Source organism: Pipra filicauda, unplaced genomic scaffold (genome assembly GCF_003945595.2).
Source record: "Pipra filicauda isolate LSUMZ 115617 unplaced genomic scaffold, ASM394559v2 scaffold564_size293559_pilon, whole genome shotgun sequence".
Classification (NCBI taxonomy): domain Eukaryota; kingdom Metazoa; phylum Chordata; class Aves; order Passeriformes; family Pipridae; genus Pipra; species Pipra filicauda.
The window spans coordinates 58,904-79,828 of record NW_024104714.1 but is presented as its reverse complement, the minus strand read 5'-3'; the positions used below and the strand labels follow the sequence as shown (position 1 = coordinate 79,828).

At 54.2% G+C, this 20,925-nt stretch overlaps 1 protein-coding gene across 2 annotated transcripts; it reads right to left on the bottom strand.

Moving 5' to 3' along the window:
- Nucleotides 1-1,784: 1,784 nt before the first annotated feature.
- On the bottom strand, nucleotides 1,785-14,049 carry ADAMTS15 (ADAM metallopeptidase with thrombospondin type 1 motif 15). Of its 2 annotated transcripts, XM_027747428.2 has the most exons (8): nucleotides 12,937-14,049; nucleotides 8,627-8,759; nucleotides 7,917-8,084; nucleotides 7,208-7,491; nucleotides 6,247-6,424; nucleotides 5,968-6,149; nucleotides 5,215-5,390; nucleotides 1,785-4,784 (listed from the first exon to the last, which is right to left on the bottom strand). In XM_027747428.2, exons 1-8 carry the CDS (start codon nucleotides 13,849-13,851, stop codon nucleotides 4,004-4,006), a joined length of 2,817 nt encoding a protein of 938 aa, XP_027603229.1. In that variant the 5' UTR covers nucleotides 13,852-14,049; the 3' UTR covers nucleotides 1,785-4,003. The 2 variants fall into 2 exon arrangements, with proteins under 2 accessions (XP_027603229.1, XP_027603228.1); XM_027747427.2 differs by lacking the exon at nucleotides 7,917-8,084.
- Nucleotides 14,050-20,925: the final 6,876 nt, after the last annotated feature.

Sequence of the window (20,925 nt, the reverse complement as noted above, 5' to 3'; positions counted from 1 at the left end):
CCACAATGGAGACTCCTGGGCATGACTTCTTGGCCTGAGGGGATGAATGTTATGCTCATTGCTCTATTAGACCATTCTCCACCTTCATTTCCCTTGTTGTTTTTAACCCCAGTTTAACAGCAGCAAAGCTGAGGTTTTGAAGTTCCAGATTTTCTCCACATTTAGGATGGATGAAGGATTCAGGTGAAGATTCAGTGTTCCCCAAAGAGAAAAGCAAGCAGCTCAGCCTTTTATTAGATATCGGAGAATCCAAAGAAGTTGAATTCTGCCACAGTGAAGATTCCCCTCCCCACAGTGAAGGGAAGCAACACCCAAAAACTTTCAGTGCTGGAAAACAAGGAACTCTTTGAGAACCACCAATGGGAGCATCTCATGACGCTGGGAAAAGCCACCCCTTCCCCAATGACACAGCATATGATGCTCCATGTCATTCTTCTTGTACCAGGAGCCTATTCCTGTGGTTTCAGGCCTAATATGGATGCAGAACATCACCTGTGTCATCTACTTGCTGCCAGGTGTCAGTGTTTGTCTCAGCCCCATTAAGTCACCATCAGCTTTCCCTGTTTAAACCAGCCTTCCCTTTGAGTAGGTGTTTCTGGCACCAGGGTTGAGGACTTTTCCTTTCTTTTCGGGTAAATACTTGGGGCTTGGCATTTTTTTGTCTCTCTGAGTGATTTTTTGAAGGGCATCTGGTTAAAAATGTGGCTGTCGCCTGGTGCTGGAGGAGCCAAGGTGATGGTTTTAACTTGGTTTTCTGCTCCTGAATAGATACATGAGGGGAAAGCTATGGCTGTGCTGGGTGGAAATCTCCCTCTCTGTTCCCAGTAAAGCTGTTTGCCGTATGGGATATATTGGGGCTGAAAGTGAGCTTTATTGTGGGGGGAGGCACATGCAATGAATCCCTGAAGGAGCTGGTGAGGGGGAAGGTGCTCAGACGTGTCTGTTGTGTTTGCCTCTTTATAATGAGATATTAGGGAGAAATTCTTCCTTGTGAGTGTGGGGAGGCCCTGGCACAGGTTGCCCAGAGAAGCTGTGGCTGCCCCATCCCTGGAAGTGTCCAAGGCCAGGACGGGGCTTGGAACAATCTGGTCTAGTGGAAGGTGCCCCTGCCCATGGCAGTGGGTGGAACGAGATGATCTTTTAGTTCACTCTGTGATAATGGAAAGCAAAGTGAGCTTGCCCCCCAATAAAACACACGAAATTTGCCAAATCAGTACAACATAACAGAGAAATAAGTTGCATTTGCTGGAGGAAAATAAAATCTCAGGCAATCTGCTGAGAGCTGGAGGGGGTGACATCAGGCAGCCCTGAGCTGATGTGTCCCAGTAAAAGGAAGGGCCCCAGGGGAACAGGGAAAGAGGGCTCTGACTCAGGGAGGGTGTGCTGGGAATTTCAAGAGGAACACACAGCCGTGGTTGTTCCAGGATGTGAGAGTGCTGTTTCAGTTTACATCAATCCTTTTAACTCTGTATTCTCTGACAAAAGAACAGCCTGATTTCAGCAAACCAGCCTTGTTCATTTAACATTCTGCTGGTGGTGACCCTTGGGGCTCACAGGGACTGATCCACCTCTGGGATCCTTCATCTCGGGTTTCTTTTCTACCAACAACAAATCCTATAGCAGAACCAAGTCAGAATAAACCTGTTGGGCTTTCAAAGGTGTTGTTTTGTTCTTCAATTAATGAGCCAAGGCTTTAAAAGGTTGGGTTCACAATAAGACTTGAAATGCCCTGCAGCCACCAAATAATAACTTTGGCAGGACCATGTGCCACTGGGAAGCAGGTGTAATTTTAAATACAGTTTTATTTTAGGTTGCTATTGATGCACAAACAGCAGAGATCAAGGTTCAGTATACATGGTATACACAAAGCAGCCAGTTCCATTGGCATCTCCGTCCTTTTGCTGCACTCTCAGCAAAAGAACCTCACACAAGGAATCCCTGCCCTCCCTGGGATCAAGGGTGACAATTGCTTGGTGGCTTGGAAACCAGCTGTGGGATGGCAAGACACTAAAGTGCAGCTCCTCAGAGCTCTGTCCCCAAAGGAAAGCACGGCAGGCTCGGCGGGAAAACTCTCCAAAAATGGACGGTATGTTCACAGGAATGGAGACCTGGGAGGGATTTCCTAAGAATGTTAAATCCTCTTCCCTGCTGTGCAGAGCAACCACAACATCTGCTCCTGGCTCTGTGGAGCAGTGTGGAGACGCAAAATATTATTGTGTTGAAAAAGGAATTACATCAATCCAGGGAGGATGGGCCCACAAACATAGTCATATGCAGTTTGTGAAGCCAGTGGAAAGATCTAGCAAGGGAACCCTCATGCCACCACTGTCCTGACTGTAGTCATCCTTCCTATCTTGCCCACAGCTGGAGACCTTTGGGAGCCAACCAAGGGGCATTTCCACGCTGTACCTCCATGGGACTGAGCAAGCAAGGTAAGCTCCAAGCCTTTACCTGCTGAGACAGCATCTTCTGCCTACCCAAAATCTGTGTCTCATCCATAAAATCCCTTTCTGATGATCCCAAAACTGTGTAGGTCAACCCAGATGCTCTGGCTTGCTCCCAGTCACAGCTAATTTAATTAAGAAGCACCTTCATCAGTGATGAAGCAAAAAATTAAATGGTCCCTGCTTGTTTCATCTTAGCAAGAGACCTAAACAATGGTTAAATCGTTTTTGGAGGGAGGTAAAACAGCCTCTGACCACAATGGGCACAACCACCAGAGTTACAGAATAACCACTTGCACAAGACTCTGGAGTGAGAAAGTGGTTGTAGATGCTCTGCAGCAGCAAGAGGCTCAACATTCCCTCTTTTCCTGCACTACTGAACTCTACTGAGTCTCTTTGCTCCCAGGAGGGCCTGAAACCCAAATTAAACTTCCCTTTCTGCAGCTCAAAAGCAATGCCAGGCAGTTACCCCAGCTCTGCTAGAGCTCAGGATATCTCAGGGGGGCTTAACACAGAGGAAAAACATCCCAACCGGGCCAAAGGTCAGAGGGCAGTGGGATGTCTGGGCATGGCATACTGGTCTCATTAAGCATCAAGCACCATTTCCAGAGTGGAATGAAGCACCAGTGACTGCTGGGGCTGTGTCTGACCCTGTGGTACTACAGTACAGTTGCTTGTTGCTTTTTTACAATGACAGCTCAAACCTCACGTCCACAGTGATTCCTTTTAACCCTGAAAGCCTTCAGGTGGGCAGGTTACAAACTGCCCTGGACTGGGGTGTCAAGGAGCATCCGGATGCTCACAGAGCCCCATCCCAAAGCACCTTAGAAAACCCTCAGGTAGGTGAGATCCCACTGGGAATAACACCGGCCCTGCTACGCAAGGTTTACATCCATCAGGAGAGGAGGAAGGAGGTTAAAGAAATACAGAGTTAAGCACCATAAAATTTACACTGGTCAGGTCATAAACATGACGAGAGAACGAAAATAAAGCCACCACCTTCCAGCCTGGCCTGGGGACGCTGCTGGGACCACAAAGTCACCACCAGCGAGCCCTGGAGGCCTCAGTCCCAGCACCTTGTCAGTCATTGCATTGGTAAAATCCTTTTGATCCCGCTTAGCACGAGTGTTGGGGGAGTCAGGGGAGAGAGGAGGTAGGCTTGGCCCTGGGAAGGTGGGGAAGGGCTTCAACTGTGCAATTTAGGGGCATCTCCCTGCCTGTACATAGATCCATCTCTGGCAGTGATGATGTTCCTCGTTTCCATCTGTCCCCCCCAACTCCCATTGCCTCCACTGGTGGTTTCCGTGTCAATCAGTGGCTTCGAGGTAGATGTTCATTCCCGCTCTGTCTCTGAGAGACTTGGTCGGCAAAAGCCCTCTCTCCCAGGTGCGTGGGGTGTCCCAACACCCAGCTCCCTTTTTTGTCCCTGTTTTTTCTTACTTTTCCCCCATTTGCTATGTGCTATGGACATCTCCCCATCTCCCAACCCCTGGCTGCTGCTCAGCTGCACCCAGCTAGAGGAACACCACGCCCTTCCTCGCAGACACCCCTTGACCTGCTCAGCACGGCCTCAAGGTGCAGAAATCCAGCTCCTGCGGCTTCCTCCGAAAATTGCAACTCTCCCGGGGTAGGAGGCGCCCGGTCGGGACCAAACATTTCAACGCCCGTCTCTTGAAGCCCCGTCCGCAGCTCTTGGAGCAGGGAGACCAAGGTCCAGCTTCCCAGGCCGGGCAGGGCTCCCCACAGAGCCGGACGTCAGGGGGTCTCTGCGCTGCGTCGCACTCAGCAGCCGGTTGCCCGTAGGAATCGCGACAGGCCACCGAGCGCTTCTGCAGCCCATCGCCGCAGGTGACGGAACAGGCCTCCCAACCACCCGCTGCCCACTTGTAGGAGGGACGTTTGTAGCTTGGTCTCCCGCCATCCAGGCGGTTGGACAGGCTGAGCACACTGTTGTTGAGGTCTGGTGGGGTCTTGCCCTCCTTCTTGTAGGAGGCCTTGTCCTCCTTGCTCTCCTTGGGGAGGTAGAAGGAGTAGCGTACCCGAGGAGGGGTCATCTTCCCCACGGAGAGCACCTCCAGAGTCAGGGGTTCCTGGATGGGCTTGAAGGCTTGGAGGCTCTCGACGGCGGTGCCGGTGCCGCTGTAGCGCAGGACGCTGCCCTTCACCATCAGGTCCCTCTCCACGGCCGAGACGATGAAGTGGCCATTCAGGAGGTACTTGCCCTGTGCATTCTTCAGAGCCAGGTAGTTGTCATCGCTGATCAGCCCTTTGTAACCCCGCTGCCGGATGTCGATGTTGGAGGCACCTGCAGGGATGACCACCACGAAGTTGTAGCCGTGCCTGGAAGAGAAGAGCAGTCAGGGCAGGACATCAGGGACATCATGCTACACATGACCTCAGCCCCCTGCAGCTACAGCCCTGAGATCCTCTCACCCCTACAGTTGTCTCCTCCTTCCCATGAAGGCCATTTTGGATCTCCTCCCTACACTGAGTTTTGTCAAGGCTGATGTTGCACAGATACAAGTAAGATGCTTCAGCTCAACAGTTCCAGGGATTAACTCCATCATCAGGAGCCAGTAGCACATTTAATGTGTCCTGCTTCTCCTTCAGAGCCAGCCCAGGTCTCCATGTAGTGATGTACACGAGCATCAGCAGATTTTACTTGGGATGGACTTATCCCCTATCATCCTCTTCATGACCTTCCTGCATCCCCCACCCCTAAAAGCACAGCTGGGTGTAGGGCAAGCACATGTGGTCACCAAACACTCACATGGGTTTGGTGAACAAGCCCGAGACTTTCTTGCAGCTCTTGTTGTCTCCTCCACAGACACTGCACTTGTCAAACTTCTTCTTGGAGCCCAACTTCCCGTCACAGCCCGCCTTGATGCATTTGCCCTGGACACAGACCGAGGTGGAGTCCGGGGAGCAAGGGGTACCATCCACAACCTGCACCAGGGTGAGCAAATCAAGCTGCTTCATTTCCCTCTGACACTCCCGAAACTCTCCCAGAGGTGGCTGTCCAACCCCAACCCATCCAACAGGTCTGAGGAGATGCCAGCAGGCACTATGTCGCCCTTTGCTCAGGCTCTGTTTTTCAGTCAGGATTTTTGGGGGTCTCTGAGAAGAGATGGATGAGGCTACATCCCTTTTCTGCTCTGTCTACAGAATTTCCTGTCCTTTCCGTTGCAGGGACACCATAACATCACCCCGCTCAGACCCATGTCCGGATGCCCACCCTGTCCTGCACATCACTTCCCCAGCACCATAATTATCATCCTCTATTCCAGGACTGTGGGAATATCCCAGAGGCACCTTTACAAACCCAGAGGAAGACCTCTGGATCAACTCTAGCCCTGAGGTAAAGCAGACACATACAGTTGATTCATAGCAGCCTGGTGGATTCCCCTCCTCTACCACCTCATCTAACACCATCCACCCAGCAGACAAAGAAAATTCATTCTTTTCCAGACTCACTGGAGTTATCCCACAGCCCAGGTGCTGACTCTGGGGGTCTCTCACCTACCTTGGGTGCCAGCACGTAGAAGTAGCCGGTGCCATTAGCCCGGCAGATGAGCTTGCACTTATCCCGGGGTGAGACTCCGGAGTATTTGGGGACCCAGGAGACAGAGGCAGTGAGACGGTTGGTGCTGTGACTGTAGCCATTGAAAGCCTCACATTGCTCCTCACGGAAGCTCTTCCCTGGCACTGGAAGAAATAGGGATGTGGGGCTGAGTACCAACCTGGACCTCCAGCTCTGGTTTTATGGGGTTGTCACAGCTCAAGCTGAGCTCCAGCCCCTTACCTGCAGCAGGGCAGGGCTCCAGGTTGCAGGAGCGGTACTTGACGCGGATTCCCTCGCAGTAGGAGCCCCCATTGGCCGGCACCGGGTCAGTGCATTCCCGCTTTGCCAGCTGCACCCCACCGCCGCACGTCCGGGAGCACTGCCCGTAGGGAGCCCACTTGGCCCAGCCACCGTCCACCTGAGGGGATACAGGGGATGAGATGCTGCATCCCCTTCACTATCTCCATCCCTTCACCAGCAAAACCTCCAGCTGCCCCCAAACCTGCCCAGGGCTGACCAGAGCAGAGCAGCATCATCACTCTTTGAGAAATACCACAGAATCACAGAATGTGCTGAGTTGGAAGGGCCCCACAAGGATCATTGAGTCCAACCCTCAGCCCTGCACAGGCCCGTCCCCAAGAGTTACACCCTGTGCCCCAGAGGATCATCCAAACCCTCCTGGAGCTCTGGCAGCCTTGGGGCCATGCCCACTGCCCTGGGGAGCCTGTTCAGTGCCCGACCACCCTCTGGGGGAAGAACCTTTTTCTAAGATCCAACCTAAGCCTGCCCTGACACAACTCCAGGCCAATTCCTTGGGGTCCTGTCACTGGTCGCGCAGAGCAGAGCTCAGGGCCTGCCCCTCCTCCGCCCCTCCCAAGGAAGTTGGAACTGCAATGAGGTCTCCCCTCAGTCTCCTCCAGCTGAACAGACCAAGTGCCCTCAGCTGCTCCTCACACGGCTTCCCCTCGTGGCCCATCTCCATCTTTGGACACTCTATAATGGCTTAATATCTTTCTTATATTCCCGTGCCCAAAACTGCCATAATATTCAAGGTGAGGCCGCACAGAGGATGTCCAGTTCATCCCACATCAGTCACCTCACGCTGGGTTCCCAGCACCAGGAGGTGGAGGAGTTGCTCAGCCAGCACCCACTCGGAGCGACCCCATGGGATGTTTTTGGGGCTCCTAGCACAGGTACTCACCCTGTACTTGCTGATGTTGTGCCTCTCCACGCAGGCTCCCTTCAGGCAGAAGCGCCCATCACCACAGCCAGTGCCATCGGCCCAGGGGAAGTGCCGAGTCTGGCACACGATCTGCCCACGTGCCTTACCCGTGCACCAGAGCTTGGCACAGTACTGCATGTAGGGGCAGGGCTTGGAGCCCACCCCGAAGGCCAGCTCACACTGCTGGTTCAGGCTGTAGCTTGTCCCCGGCAGGTCTTCGGGCAGTGGGATGGGTTTGGTGGGCTGGTCCAGCAAGCAGTCCCCTGCAGGAACGGAGAGGGAGAGAGGGTCTACCAGGTCCTGGGGGAGTTGTATGGACCAGTGTGGGAAGGGAGAGTGAGGGATGGCTGCTGGAAATTCGGCCAAAGCTATCCAGGTGCTACCCCAGGGATACCCTTGAGGTCAGCTGCATCCCAGACCCATGTGACTTCATCTCCTGGTGATGCTGTAGAGCTGTGCCAGCAGCCTCAGCACAGATGTCACTGCTGAAGGCACCCCAGCACCTAGGAAGCCTGGATGGTACAGAAATGCTGCCAAACTCCCCCTTTCCTTCTGAATTTGTTTGCAGAGCCAGGAGAAGAACTGCTCTACAGCCCCCCATGTCTCCCAGTAAACACGCCCAGGGATGGACTCTGCTCCCACAGGGCAGAGACACAGGTAAGAGGACGAGGGGCACAGGAGGGCTCACCGTGGCCACTGTCGAGGAAGTCAGTGATGATGGCAGCGCTGCAGGCTGACCAGGGTTTGGCCCGGTCGATCTGGATGAGGGTGGGGGACATCATGTGGTTGGTCTTCAGCTGGCCGAAGACCTCCTCACAGGCCTTCACATTGTCATGGGGCATGTTGAAGACGTGGCCTGGGGTTGCACAAAGGGGGCAGCGTGAATAACCGTGCAGGCCAGGCAGAGCAGGGCCCCCACAGCTTCCTGCAACAGGGGAAACTGAGGCACGGAGCGGTGCAGGCCCTTGCAAGGATTACAATGGCTGTGGGCAGCCCAGGAGAGCCAGTGAGCTTTCCAGTTCTTTCCCAGGTGCTTTGTGCATGAGGAAAGCACTCAGGAAAGGAAGGACAAGGGAAATTGCAAAAAGAAGGTGACTTCAGCACTCTCCCCCCCCCTTCCTCCTCCTCCTCCTCCCAGCTGTGCCCTCTGCCTGTTATTTCAGGACTCCTGAATCCTGGAAACCCACTGTGGTAGCAACCACAACAGCAAAGCCTTTTGCTTCCTCAGCTACCCTTTTCCACCTGGCTTGGGCGCAGTCTCGTGCCCCGAGGTGGAGTTTTCCGATCACCCAACACCGGTCATTGTCTCATCTTCCAGAAGACGAAACCAGGGTTATTTTGAGCCCTGCCAGCTCCTGTAATTCCTCCCAAGAAGGAGAGGAGAGCAGGGAGCCTTACCCAGCTCATGGGCGGTGGTGAAAGCTGAGGGCAGCCCATCGTCCTCGATGACGGAGCAGCTGCGCTTGGGGTCACACATGGTGCCCACATCTGCCATCCCCAGAGTGTCACAGGTGGTGGCACCACATAGGTCCTGCCAGGCACAAAGGGTAGAGGTTAGTTCTGAGGACGGCACAGGTACTACAGTTCCCCATCCGCACCCCGTACCTGGTACCCCAAGGGGCGCTGCTGAGGGGGAGAAAGCACAAAGGGATGGAAATCAGAGGCAGGAAATTTGAATCCTGACCCAGACCAGGCTGCAACGGTATGTTTGTATTTAACCCTGGCACCAGGGGTGTGTCTAGCATCCTACTGTGCCTTCAGCAACAGCTTTTCCCACCCAAACAGTTCCTCCAGCCAGGGCGGAGCTGGTTTCAGCGTGGAGAAGCCAGTCCGGCTCCCATCTTCTTAAATGTGAGCTCAAGGACCAGACCCAGGTGAGCGGATGGGAATACGTCTGGCCTTGGACCCACAGCTGACCCACTTCCCAACCTCATTTCTCAACTTTTTCCTAGGAAGAAGAAGCCACTGGTCCAGGGCCAGAGGTTTCCAAGGCTAAAGGAAGTGCTCCTGCCTCTCCAAGACACTCCGCAGCCATCCCTCAAGGAGCGAGCAAGAGGAATTAGCCCAGCCTTCCACCCCCAAACTGAGGACAGCCTGACCCCACACAGATGCTGCCAGGGGAGAGGATGGAAAAGATCTTCTTGTAGGTGAATCTACCCTTCTCCAGGATCCAAAGGTGCTTGTGCAAATAAAAAGTCCATTTAAGACACACCGTTGCTGCAGCTTGGTAATAACCTTGCCCTCAGGCGCTCCCTTCCCCTGCTGGGGTGCATCAGTGTTTTGAGAGGGCTAGAGCACCATCCCCATCCCTCGGTCCTGTCCCAAAGTTGCTGGGGAGGCTACACGGGGTGCAGGGAGCTGCTTTCCACATGAAAAGAAAACGTAAGGGACTCAAGGGGCGCTTCCATGCTATAAATAAGTGTGATTCATGCTCAACGCTCGCCCAGCCAAAGAGCCTGGGCTGCTCAAAATCCTGCAGGAGCTGCTCTGCCAACATTTCCAGCAAGGTTTCCAAGCTGAAAGGCATTCCCGTGCAGGCAGGTTCAGCTGCGGGTAAATAACAGTCCTGATGACTTCAGAGAGCCCTGGCCAGGGCTGAGATGGCTTTAGCAGGAGACCTGAGGCACAGGCAAGACCGTGATCTTCAGAGAGGTGAAGAAATGTCTGGGTCTGGGCTGGTGGTGGAACACCCCGTCATACAAGTGGGTTCAGCACTTTGCTCTGCAACACTTTCCCCATCAGCTGGGACCCTGCTGCATCCCTGATCCCACCCCCTGCCTCAATGCTGGCAGGGACAAGCAGGTCCAAACCCACAGCCCCATACAGGGCCACCACCAGTGGGCATGGGGTGATTAAGGGTGCTGACAAGCCCAAGCACAGGGTCCCCAGTCCCAAAACACCACCAAGAGCCAGTGCCATCACCATGCTGAGCTAACCCAGGGATGCAGCTGGCCCAGGGCCCCCCGCCCATGCTCTCCCCAGCGCTGGGTGTTTGGGGGTAAGGAAGGTGCATGGGGAGGGATGACAGAGCATCACGGGGACAAGGTGGCCGCTCTTTGAAGAGTTCCCTCACAGGCGCAGCGAGATTTTGGCTCCCGGTCTAACACCTGCACTGACACACTGACCCACTTCTGGCTCTGAACCTCGCCAGCTGGGATACACGACAAGCAGCTCGTCACTGGGTATGCCCTGATTCCCCCACCACGACCTCCTTGGGGCGGCCAAGGGACACCAGGCAGCATCTCTGGGCTTTAATGAGGGGTGCTGAGCCCCATAAAACACCTCCTCCAGCCTTGCTGGGCATAAGCCTGCTCAGGAGGAGAGGCAATGCAAGGATGGAGCTACAGAAGGGAGGAGAGAGAACTGGAAGAGGTTTAAGGCAGGAAAGTGTGCAGAGTGCCGGCTCTGCCTTTGCTCACCATCCCTGATATCCTCTGCTGACAGCACAGACACGGGGAGGATGCTCAGTGCCCCAAAGGGCTGCAGAAAACCTGCTGAATGCACCATTGGCACTCTCCCGACAGCTTGACTCTTCCTCTGTGGGACCTTCCTCATCCCTTTTCCTCATCCCTTGTGAACTTCAAGATGTTCTCCAAGTCAGCTGGGAGGATCCTTGTGGCTTGTGCATTAATTCACCTACTCAGAGACCAGCTCATAAGCTCTCTCTCCCTTCCATGGAGGCTTCCTGTGGGCATCCAAAGCAACTCCAAAAAGCTGAGCCTTGAGCTACAGCATTTCCAAACTCCCCTGCAGCATCTGCTACACTGCAGTTCCTTCATGCAGCACCCCTTTGGTTTTACAGCACAGCAAAGATGTTCAGCAAACATCTGTTGGTCCAGGATGGGTGGGAAGAATGGCTGAGCTCTCTGCTGTGCTGTGCAAGAATATTTCCAAGAGGCAGGAGGGCAGCTGAAGGCTGGATGCTCTGCAGGACCCTCCAACAGCACCAGCTCGGGTGGCTCAGGACTGAGCTCCCCAAAGGCAAATCCACCATCCAGCACGACTGATGTTGGGAGGGAGCAAAGCCAAGCAGGAAAGGACAGCCCCATTCATCAGCAACTCGTTGACATAACTGGAAACTGCCTATCAACTGGGCTGGAGGTGAAATTTGAGTCAGGGGCTTATGTAACAGCTTTTTGGCAGGGAGATAAGCTTCAAGGTTTCAGGGGACCACAGATGGATGCACTCAAGAAAGGCAGATGTCTCATCGATCGTGTGCCTGTGCACGGAGCTTGCTTTGGGATTTCAAGAATGGCTGGTTTAGCAATGTGTAAAAAATGCAGCCCAGCCATGATCGACAGCTTTTGGATCCCTGGGACCGGCTCTGTCCCACCTGCGGCTCTGGTGACCTCACCAGGTTCCCACCAGAGATGGAGCTGGCTCATCCCTGCAGGGCTGTTAGCAGTGTCCACTTCTTCAAGCCTCCCCATGTAGGCAGGAGCTGCTCCAGCAGCCGGGGCTTCAATCCTGCCTGTGCTCCTGCAGGATTCACAGCTGGCCCGGGGCAGGGGGACAAGAAGAGGGGAAGGACAAGGTCTTGCACGTCCTGTACAGCATCACTCCTGCTCCAGGGCCATTGTCAGCCTACGCTGACCTCAGCCTAGGGACAGCTGAACTGAGCGGGATGTTATATCCTTCCCACTCAAAAGTGTTTGACTTGCAGAGATGTTTTGGGAATGGTCTCCCTGCCATTGAGAGGAGTGCCTGACCTGTCCCTAATCAAAAACATCTCGGCAGGGCTAGCGAAAGGAGAAGAAGCCTTTGCTGCCAAAGCCTGCTGCAGCCAGGGTAGGATGTTACTGTACTCTCCAAGCTGGGCTCATCCTCCTCCCATCCCATCAGTGATTTCGGGATGCAGGCACTGAATTGATGTCCACACTGGAACAGGACCACAAGGAAGGAGGAGCATTGGAAGTAGGTTGTTGGAGCAGTATCACCCAGTTTGTGGGGGTGGGAGGAGGCAGAGTTCATCCCACACCCCACATTGCCTGCAGAGCCTGTGCCAAAGGAAGCTCAAAGCCCCTCTCCCTCCACAGGGATGTGTCCAGCCCACAGCAGACGTGGGGGACGCTTTCCCCTGTCCCCCCTCCCCTGTAGCGCGTGGCTGTAGCACTGGCTGAATCTCTGGTGCTTCACTTCCAGCCCTGAACCGGGTCCATGCAGCGCAGCCAGCGTGGAGGAGAGCTCCAGGTTCTCAGGAGGACCTCATGCATGAGTCAGAGGAAGCAGGGAGAGGTATTTTTCTTGGCAGGTGGCACCAGAAGCTCTTCCCAACTGGGGAGGGGGAAGCGGGGCCATGTTCCTCCTCTTCTGGGTTCAGCCCCCTCATTTCAGAGTGGTGGCTGCTGGAAGCCAGAGCCGCAGGGCATTGGCTGCCAGGAGACAGGGGATGAAGCAGAAGGTTTCTCCCCGTGGGGCAACCTGTCTTTGGGCGCCTCCTGGCCTCATTCACCCCCTGGCAGGGATTGTTCCAGACTGCTGGCCAAAACCTGCCCAGGGGACAGCAAGGGCTGGCTCCATGCCTCTGCTCCACCCCACCACAGCATCTGAGAGTGGGGGTTCCCTTGGAAAGGGGAATCGGCCAGAAGCACAACCTCCTCCCTCGTGCAGCACCACAGAGGTAGGGTGCAGATGGCAGAACGCCTTAGCACAGTGCAGAGCTCCTTGAAATGGGGGACAGTTCCTCCGGACCACCCCCCTGCACCCACCTGCTTGGTGAAGAGGATGGCGGTGTCCCAGTACTCGGGGTGCTTGTCACTGACTTTGTTCCACTTCTTCTGCCAGGCGCAGAAGTTGCGGAGGGTAAGGGCAGCGTTGCTGGTGACCTTGGGCCCCTTGTCATCCTGCCCAATGAGGAGGAACTTGACCACGGAGATCTGAATGGGGTTACGGATGCTGGGGTGCTTGTAGAGGCGGGCGGCTGTGGCCATGAGGGTGAGCAGGTAGTGCTGGAGGTCATCCCCGTGGAACTTCACCATCGACTCGTCAGCCACCACCAACGTCTCCACGTAACGTGGCACCGAGGCAAAGCGCTTGGCCCGACCCCCTTTCCCCCCCGCACGCCCCCGGTACTTGTCGAGCGCCTGCAGCACGCCAGGTGTGAGCCCGGAGCCCACGGCGCACCGGGATGCTCCAGACCCGACGGGGCGGCCGGGGCTGCGGCGCTGCAGGTGATGGACTCCTCCGGCCGCCCCCCCCGCCAGCGGGCTGATGAGGTACTCGGCTCCCCGGTAGCCGAAGGCCCCCCGGAGCCCCCCGCAAAGGCTGAGGGCGGCGAAGGACTCGCGGTCGGCGTTGACATCCCCTGAATAGAAGCAGTGGCGGAGAGCGGGGAGGGGCCGGCCGGCCGCCCCCAAGTAGTGAGCGGCGAAGGAGGGCGCGATGAAACGGGCGTCGGGGGAGAGGTGGAGGTAGAAATCCTCCCCGAAAGCCGAGAGCTGGATCACCACTGCCTGCCCTCCCCGGGGGGGCTCGGCCGGCCCCCCCCTGAAATAAGCCGGCCCGTTGATGTCGGGGTCCAGGCGGAGAGGGGTGACCAGCGCAGTGTCGGGGTCTGGGGGTCCCCCCGAGGGCAGGCTCAGCCCCGGGGCGCCCAACAGCAGCAGTGGCAGCAGCGGCAGCATCGTCCCGGCGGGCTCAGGCCGGCGGCATCGGGGTTCGGGGGAGGCGCGGGGGGAGAAAGCAGGACCCGGCCCCCCCCTTCCTCCCTCCTCTTCCTCCTGGACCCGCGGAAGCTGGAGGGAGCGGAGCGACCCCGCCAGTACCTGCCTTGCGGGGCGCGCCGGGGTTTTATAGTGAGGGAGCGGGGGGAGCGGGGCGCGGCTTGGCCCCGCCGCAGCCACTCCGGGGCGGGGGGCTGGGAGCGGGGCCGAGCGGGGCCGCCGGAGCAGCCGAGCGGGGCCGGGACTGGACCGCGCTCCGCCCGGGGCTGCCACCACCTCCCTGGGGCGGAGCGGCGGGGGGGCGGCACCGCCGGGGGGGTGTGGAATGGTGGGAGAGGGTGGGGTGGGGATGGGGTGGGATGGCATGGGGGCTCGAGATGGGGTGGGATAGGGGGTGTGATGGGATGGGGGGAGATAGCGTGGGTGGTGGGATGGGATGGGATGGAATGGAATGGAATTAGGTGGGATGGGGGGCGCGGATGGGGTGAAATGCGATGGGGGGCTGGGGTGAGATGGGACGGGGGGTGGGATGGAATAGGTTGGAACGGAGTGGAATGGGATGGGGTTGGGTGGAACGCTATGGGGGCTCGAGATGGTGTGGGGTAGGGGTGGGATGAGGTGGGGTGGGTGGTGGGATGGAATAGAATGAGGTGGGATGGGGGGGTGGAATGTGGGAGGGTGGGAATGAGATAGGATTGGGGGAGGTGGGAGCAGGAGGGCTGGGCAATAGGATGGGATGGAGGGAGACCCTCTTCACTTTTATTCCTGCAGCTTAGAGGAGAACTCTGCAGCTCCCCAGGGATACTCCCATCTGCCACTCTCCCTCCTGCCTCTCTGGTTGTTCTGGGTCCTGCTCTAAGCGATGGGAGAGGATGGAGCTCTGTGACCCCACGGGGGGAGGGGGAGGCAGGAGGGGTACTCTGGTTGCAACGGGGGTGTGCAGGGAAGATGAAATGTCAGAGAATCATTGAATCATGGAATAGTTTGGGTTGGAAAAGGACCTTTAAAGGTCAGCTAGTCCAGCCCCCCATCCTCTGCTCCGTACTGGTATTTGGGACGGTTCAGTGTAGTGGGGGACCTGCTGTTTGGACGCAGAGGGCTTAGTTCCCAGATTTATTTGGGAAGATATTGACATATGTTTTTCACAGCCTGGGTGATTTAGCAGTGAGGGCTGGGCTGTGTCCCTCCATGCACCTCCAGACTTGCCAGCCCAGCTAAATGGTCCCTGTCTACAGATCAGGGGGATCCCAGAACTCTTCTTCCCAGAGAACCAGCTTTCATTGCATCCCTTGCTACTCCACCCCAGTCCCATTCAGTGGCTCCAGCTGAGGGGCAAAGGTTATTTCCATTTCTGAGGAAGAGCTCAGCCTCTCTTCATCCCCAGGGTCACCAAAGGGAGCACTCCAGAAGTGTTAACACCTGCAATATCCTCTCCTCTGAGACACCCAATGGAATACATGGGAATTTCCCTACGCCCACCAGAGTGATCACCAGAACAGTGTCTGGAGGATGCTGGGGCAGCTGATGCTCTTGGGAGGTACAAAGATGTCACCATGGGTAGGATTTCTGGAAGCAGGACAGTTAAAAGAAGAGCAATGAAGAGTCCTCAGCAACCATCTATGGCTGAGGAACAGATTTATCGGCACCAATAACCCCCACAAGTTGGTTTAATGATAAAAGTAAGGCCTTTCATGGATAGGCTGGCTTTGATGTGATTTCAAGCCCCAGCAAAGGCTGCAGGCACAGCTTAGGAATGTGTGCATGTATGAAATAAAAGCCAAGGCTGTTGCCTAAGAGGCAGAGCCCACAGCCTGGCTCGTTTTGATGCCAACGCGTCCCTGTGCTGTGGTTTGCTTGGTCGTGTGCCTTGCAGCTGAACTTGTGACCCCAAATAACCAGCTGACTGCACTGGGTTGAGGGAATCAGGGATTTTGTCTGCTGGCCAAAGTGCAACATGGTCAGGGATGTGGATAAGATCACAGAGAGAAAATGGGCAGCACAGGGAGCAGAGGGGAAAGGGGAAAGGGACACAACCTTGAGCGTCCTGAGGTGCCAGGAGGGAACTTCTTCCCATGGCATTGCCCTGTTCAACAGCATGAGTTTATCCAGAGACAACAGCAGCATACAGGATGGCACATGGTCCCAGAGGTGCCACCAGGTACCTCAGCCGAGTTAGTCATTGCTGCCCTGGAGCTCCAGCCCCTCCATCTGGGACATCTCCAGCAGCAGAGGATGAGTCAAAGTGAACTGGCAGGACTTCATCTCCAACCTGGAGAACATCTGATTGCCTCCTGATGGGGAAAGACAGGCAGAAAATGCAACTGTTTTGGCTGTGCCTGAGCTTAGACCCATTCCATCCTATCAGGCACAGGACTCACTGTGTCCCATGACACTGACGCTGTGCCAACATCCTTGGGGTGGAAGTGTAGGGATGGATCAGCTGCTCCATCACAGCCTCCCCAGTCCTCACTGTCTCTCTCTGAGCAGCTGGGAATCACCTACCCCAAGGCAGGTTGCTTTGTTTCCAAACCAAACCATCTGGTGCTTCATTTTTCTGCCCATGGCGAGTAGAAAAGCTGAGGAGTACGTGCAGAAATATTGCTCACCCTCGACGAGGCAGCTCCAGGGGGTACAGGAATGTCTCAGAGCACTCCAGACCAGAAGGGAGGCACATTTTTCTTTTATTTTTTCTCTAGCTCAAGGATGTGATGTGATTTTTTTTTTTTTCTTTGAGGACCAACCAGCAGTTGTTTGCACCCCACAGCCCTTTACACCTTCAGGAAGGAGCTGGTCCAAGGTGGCACCTTGGTGTCACTCCATGTGGCTTTCCAGGTGCTCGGGGCTGCTCCTCACTCCTGTAGTTTGTCTGAATTTCATGGAAATGGGATGGATATAGGTGATCGGAAGGAGAGCACAGCCTAAGCAGGGAATGGAGAAGGAAGATGCCTTTGAACCTCAGGGCAGCTACAGATAACAAGGTATATTAAGGTATATAAGGTAAATTTGGCTCCTACTTCGATTTTTGCCTAGAAACCACTTTAAGGTAAAACTTATCTCACCCAGACCTACTCCATCACTCACCCTCATCTTGAAATATCAGTGCGAGATGGTTTACAGTGTGGATTCTCCTTCTCCCACCTTCCTCCTGCTTCATCCCAAGCATCTCCAGGAAACAGTGACAAGTTATTTTCTTTCTTTTATTCACCATTGGGATACCAAGAGTATGAGTTTAAAAATACAAGAAAAGAAACACACCTCCTCCTCCCCCAGACCTCACATACCTACTGGATGTTCCAGTTCACCAAAGAAATAGTTTTAAATAGACCATCTGAAAATTTTAGGCCAAAGATTGAGTGCAAAGGTGGTTAAGGCAGGGAACAGCTGGAGTTTAGGCCCTTCACTTGACTTTGGCTGAAAGGTTGGCAGATCTAAAGCCTGGGCTCCCTCCCAAAAGTTCAGGCTGTGCTCTCCCTACTCCCCACCACATGGGCACGAAGGAGGATCCTCTCCGGGGATTGAGGATGAGTCAAAGTGCATTGTTAGGCAGTTTTCCAGGAAAGAAAGGCTTGGAGAGAGAAATCTGGCTGTGTCTAGGTGAGGTTATTGAAGGTGAGATAGGCAAGAAACCTGAGCACATGGAGGACTTTGTAAGCTAAAACCTGCACCATCTTTGGTCCAGGAAGATGCTGGATTTAATTAGATTTGTTCTGGCTGGATGATGGGATGGGAGATGGGCAAGATGCTCCTCCTGGGGTTTCCCATGTGGTTATTCTATGCAACAGGGATGGCAGCAGCACTTTCAACCTTGTGGTAGAAAAGGATGTATGATTTAAACATCTTCAAGCACCTGTCTATGTGTCCCACCACAAAAATCAAACCAGCTTGCTCCCCACATGCAGAGGTGACACAGGAGAAGGACCCCTGTGCTTTGTGCATCTCTGCTGCCTTCTCACATGGTCCCAATACATACTGTCTCCACTAGAATCTCGCAGGGATTCCATATGGGAATAGCATGGTATGCTGATAAAACCATAAAGCTTGATTTTGCCCAATTTCCATTCAGTATTGCAGGTCCTGAGGATGCTGATTGTTCCTTTACCCTGAAAGCATCCAAAATTCCCCTCTCTCTTCACTCCTCTTGGTATTTAAGGCTCTCTCCTGTTTTTTTTTCAGTAGTTTTTTCCAGGATGTTTTAAGGCAGCACGAGAAAATTTAGAGGAGCTTGATGATGGTCCCACATATCCCAAGAAACAATATCACGGGATTCTGATCACCTTCAGCCTGGAGATTTATGACCCAGGACTCATAGCTCTGTATTGTTCCCACCTGAGACAGGATCCACCCGTGATTAATTCCCTTTATGGGATGATCATGGTGGGAATACAGGCAACAAAGGCATATAAATTCACTGAGGGGGAAGCTACAGGTCTGGGTAAGCCTGAAAGTTTGTTTAAATGATGCACATCTGGAATAAACCTGGGAAGATGGAGACTCCCCAAGCCAGCTGCTGAGGATGCTCATCACTCAGGCAAACCATTATGAAGTTCATTCATGTTCATCAGCCCATAAACCATATGAGAGTGCAAAATGGAGGAGGGGAGATTTTTTCTTCCAAAACCCACTATTTTCAGTATAACTTGCCCTATTTTTTTAGAGCTGTTTATGGGTTGGTCCATAGGAAAAGCAGCTCTAGGGCAGGTCTGGAGATCTTTGTCAAATTCAGAGGGATTTAACGCCAGATCAGACACAGGTTTGGGGCTTGAGGAAGGACCAGGTGATCTTAGGAGGATCTTTTCGTTGATGTGCTGGTCTCAGGATACTTTGGAAGCTTCAAGGCCCATCTTAGAAGCACAGAAGCAGCTCCCCAGGGAGGAGATTGCGGTGCTGGAATTAGGACTTGGCCCTTGACTTTGGAAAGCCATAAACCTGCTTCCCTTACAACCACATCTGGACACAACTGGAGCTACAAACCCACCCTGAAGCAAGGTTGCCCTCTGGTGCCACCTCCTTGCTCTGTAAATCCAGGTATGAAACAGAATTAAATCCAGGTATGAAATGGAATTGAAGATATTACAAATGATGGTGTTACAAATCAAAATGCAATTAAAAACAGATAACAAGTATGGGAAAAAGAGAAAAAACCTAAAGATGGTTTAGAAATCAGAGATGGAATCCTTTCAAATAATATAAAATCAAATTAATTAATCAAATTAATGGCCATGGCTCTCGATGTTTCCAGCATCAAGGGCACCAAGTGTTTCATCAACATCTCATAAACCGAGACCCAGCCTGGATGTCCCTGCCTCCTAAAAATCTGCTTTTCCCATGTTTCAGGGATCCAGGAGAATCAGTGTTTGCCCAGCACCATTCTCACAGCTGCCAAACCTCCTGTGCTGTTGATGCACCATCTCCAGGGATGAGCTCCTGCCCGGGGCGGGGGGGGAGGGGGGGGAGGGTTAGGGTTAGGTGAGGTTCCAAATATTGCCCTGAAGGGGAAGAAAACCCCGGGTTCTATGGGGTACTTAGGGTTTGGAGGCACCAAACCCTAAATCACCACCACTTTTAAGGCAGGGAGGCCCTCTCGTGGCTGTGACCATGCAGTGGGAAGGGGCTAGGCAGCGATTACTGATTCATACTGACACATTTGCTGTTTAATTCACTCACTGGCTCCAAATCAAGCCTAAATCTCCCCTTTCCCTGGAAACCTCAGGCCAGCAACCATTTTCCTGACTCCCACTTGTCAACCTTTGCAGGTAGGATGGTTTCACTGAACATAATTTGGCTGGACACTGATTTAAAACCCAGCTGCTTTGCTGGGAGAGATTTCCTCCCACCTCCTTACTTTAAAAGGAAAACTAGTGGAACTGCTTGTTTTAACATCAGGTGGTGTTTAAGGTGGCTGCAGAACCACTTCGCTCTCCCAGAAAATTTCCAGGGATAGACTTAGGGTTTCCCACAGCAGCGTAGGGCGGCACTGACATCTAGTGGTCTCATTTTTGGGAATTACAGTTGCTTCAGTGATAGCTCAAATAATTCTCCCAAGTGTTTTCTCTGGGCTGAGGGCAAGCGGGAATACCTAAAACTCAGCCTGACACTCAAAATTTGGACGTGAACCCGTTTTCAGAGCAAGGAGGTGACAACAAAACACTCCAGAGACCCCCGAAATGGGGCAATCCTCCCTGCTGCTGAGCGGGAACAGCAAATGCAACGTAGGGCTCATCCTGGCAGCCCAAAGTCCCTTGGGAAACGGGTGTTCGGCGGCGGGAACCCTTCGGGAAGGGTGCAGGAGGGACGTGCCCTCTGCCTGGCTTTGCAGAGCTGGGGACACAGAGGGGAGCAGGGCAGACGTTTTCAAGCTGTTTGATCAAAAGGGTCTTTAAATCACACTGATTGGGGAGTTAATGGCTTTCACATGCTCAGACGGCCCCTAGAAAAGAGAGTTTGGTGACAGCGCGTCCTGCAAGGGGTTAAGAAGCAGGAACCCCAACAAGCCTTGGGGTGCCTCGTCCTCTGTAGGGAGGAGATGCAGAGGTGCAGCCAGGTGAGGTTTTACTCCCTCCCAGCGTGTCTTCGAGCTGGTTTGTAACGAGCCGACGAGGCTGCAAGAAATTCCAGCTACTGTTAGCAGAACGAGCTGCTAATGAAAACCAGCGGTGCCTCCAAGCTAGGATGCAAGCACGTCCTCCCAGATCAAAGATGCAGCTCCGGGAGCGGAAAGCCAAGAATAAATTACATCCTGTCGCCCGCAGCCTTACCTGTCCTAGTTCAGAGCAGGGGCACCTCCTCCCTGACTCCCCTCCTGTGGGAAGGCAAAGCCCGAGGGCATTCTGGCACCTTCAGTGGGGTGTGGGGTTGGAGGAAGGCAGAGTCAGGGCTCACTATTGGGTTCTGCACTTTCTTTCTGGTATTAAAACACGAAGTATGTTTTCTCCCCGGCCCCGTGAAGCTGCAGAGGGAGGAAAATCCACGCTTGGCAACGGGAAGAAGCGGTTCCAGCTGCAGGAGAGGAGGGGGCTGTACACATTGGATACACGT

Coding starts and splice junctions, on each gene's coding strand:
- ADAMTS15 (XM_027747428.2), bottom strand. CDS start 13,851: ATGCTGCCGCTGCTGCCACTGCTGCTGTTGGGCGCCCCGGGGCTGAGC. Junction 8,085..8,626: donor CACCACCGCCCATGAGCTGG/GTAAGGCTCCCT, acceptor GTGCAACCCCAG/GCCACGTCTTCAACATGCCC. Junction 4,785..5,214: donor GGCTTGTTCACCAAACCCAT/GTGAGTGTTTGG, acceptor CTTCTCTTCCAG/GCACGGCTACAACTTCGTGG.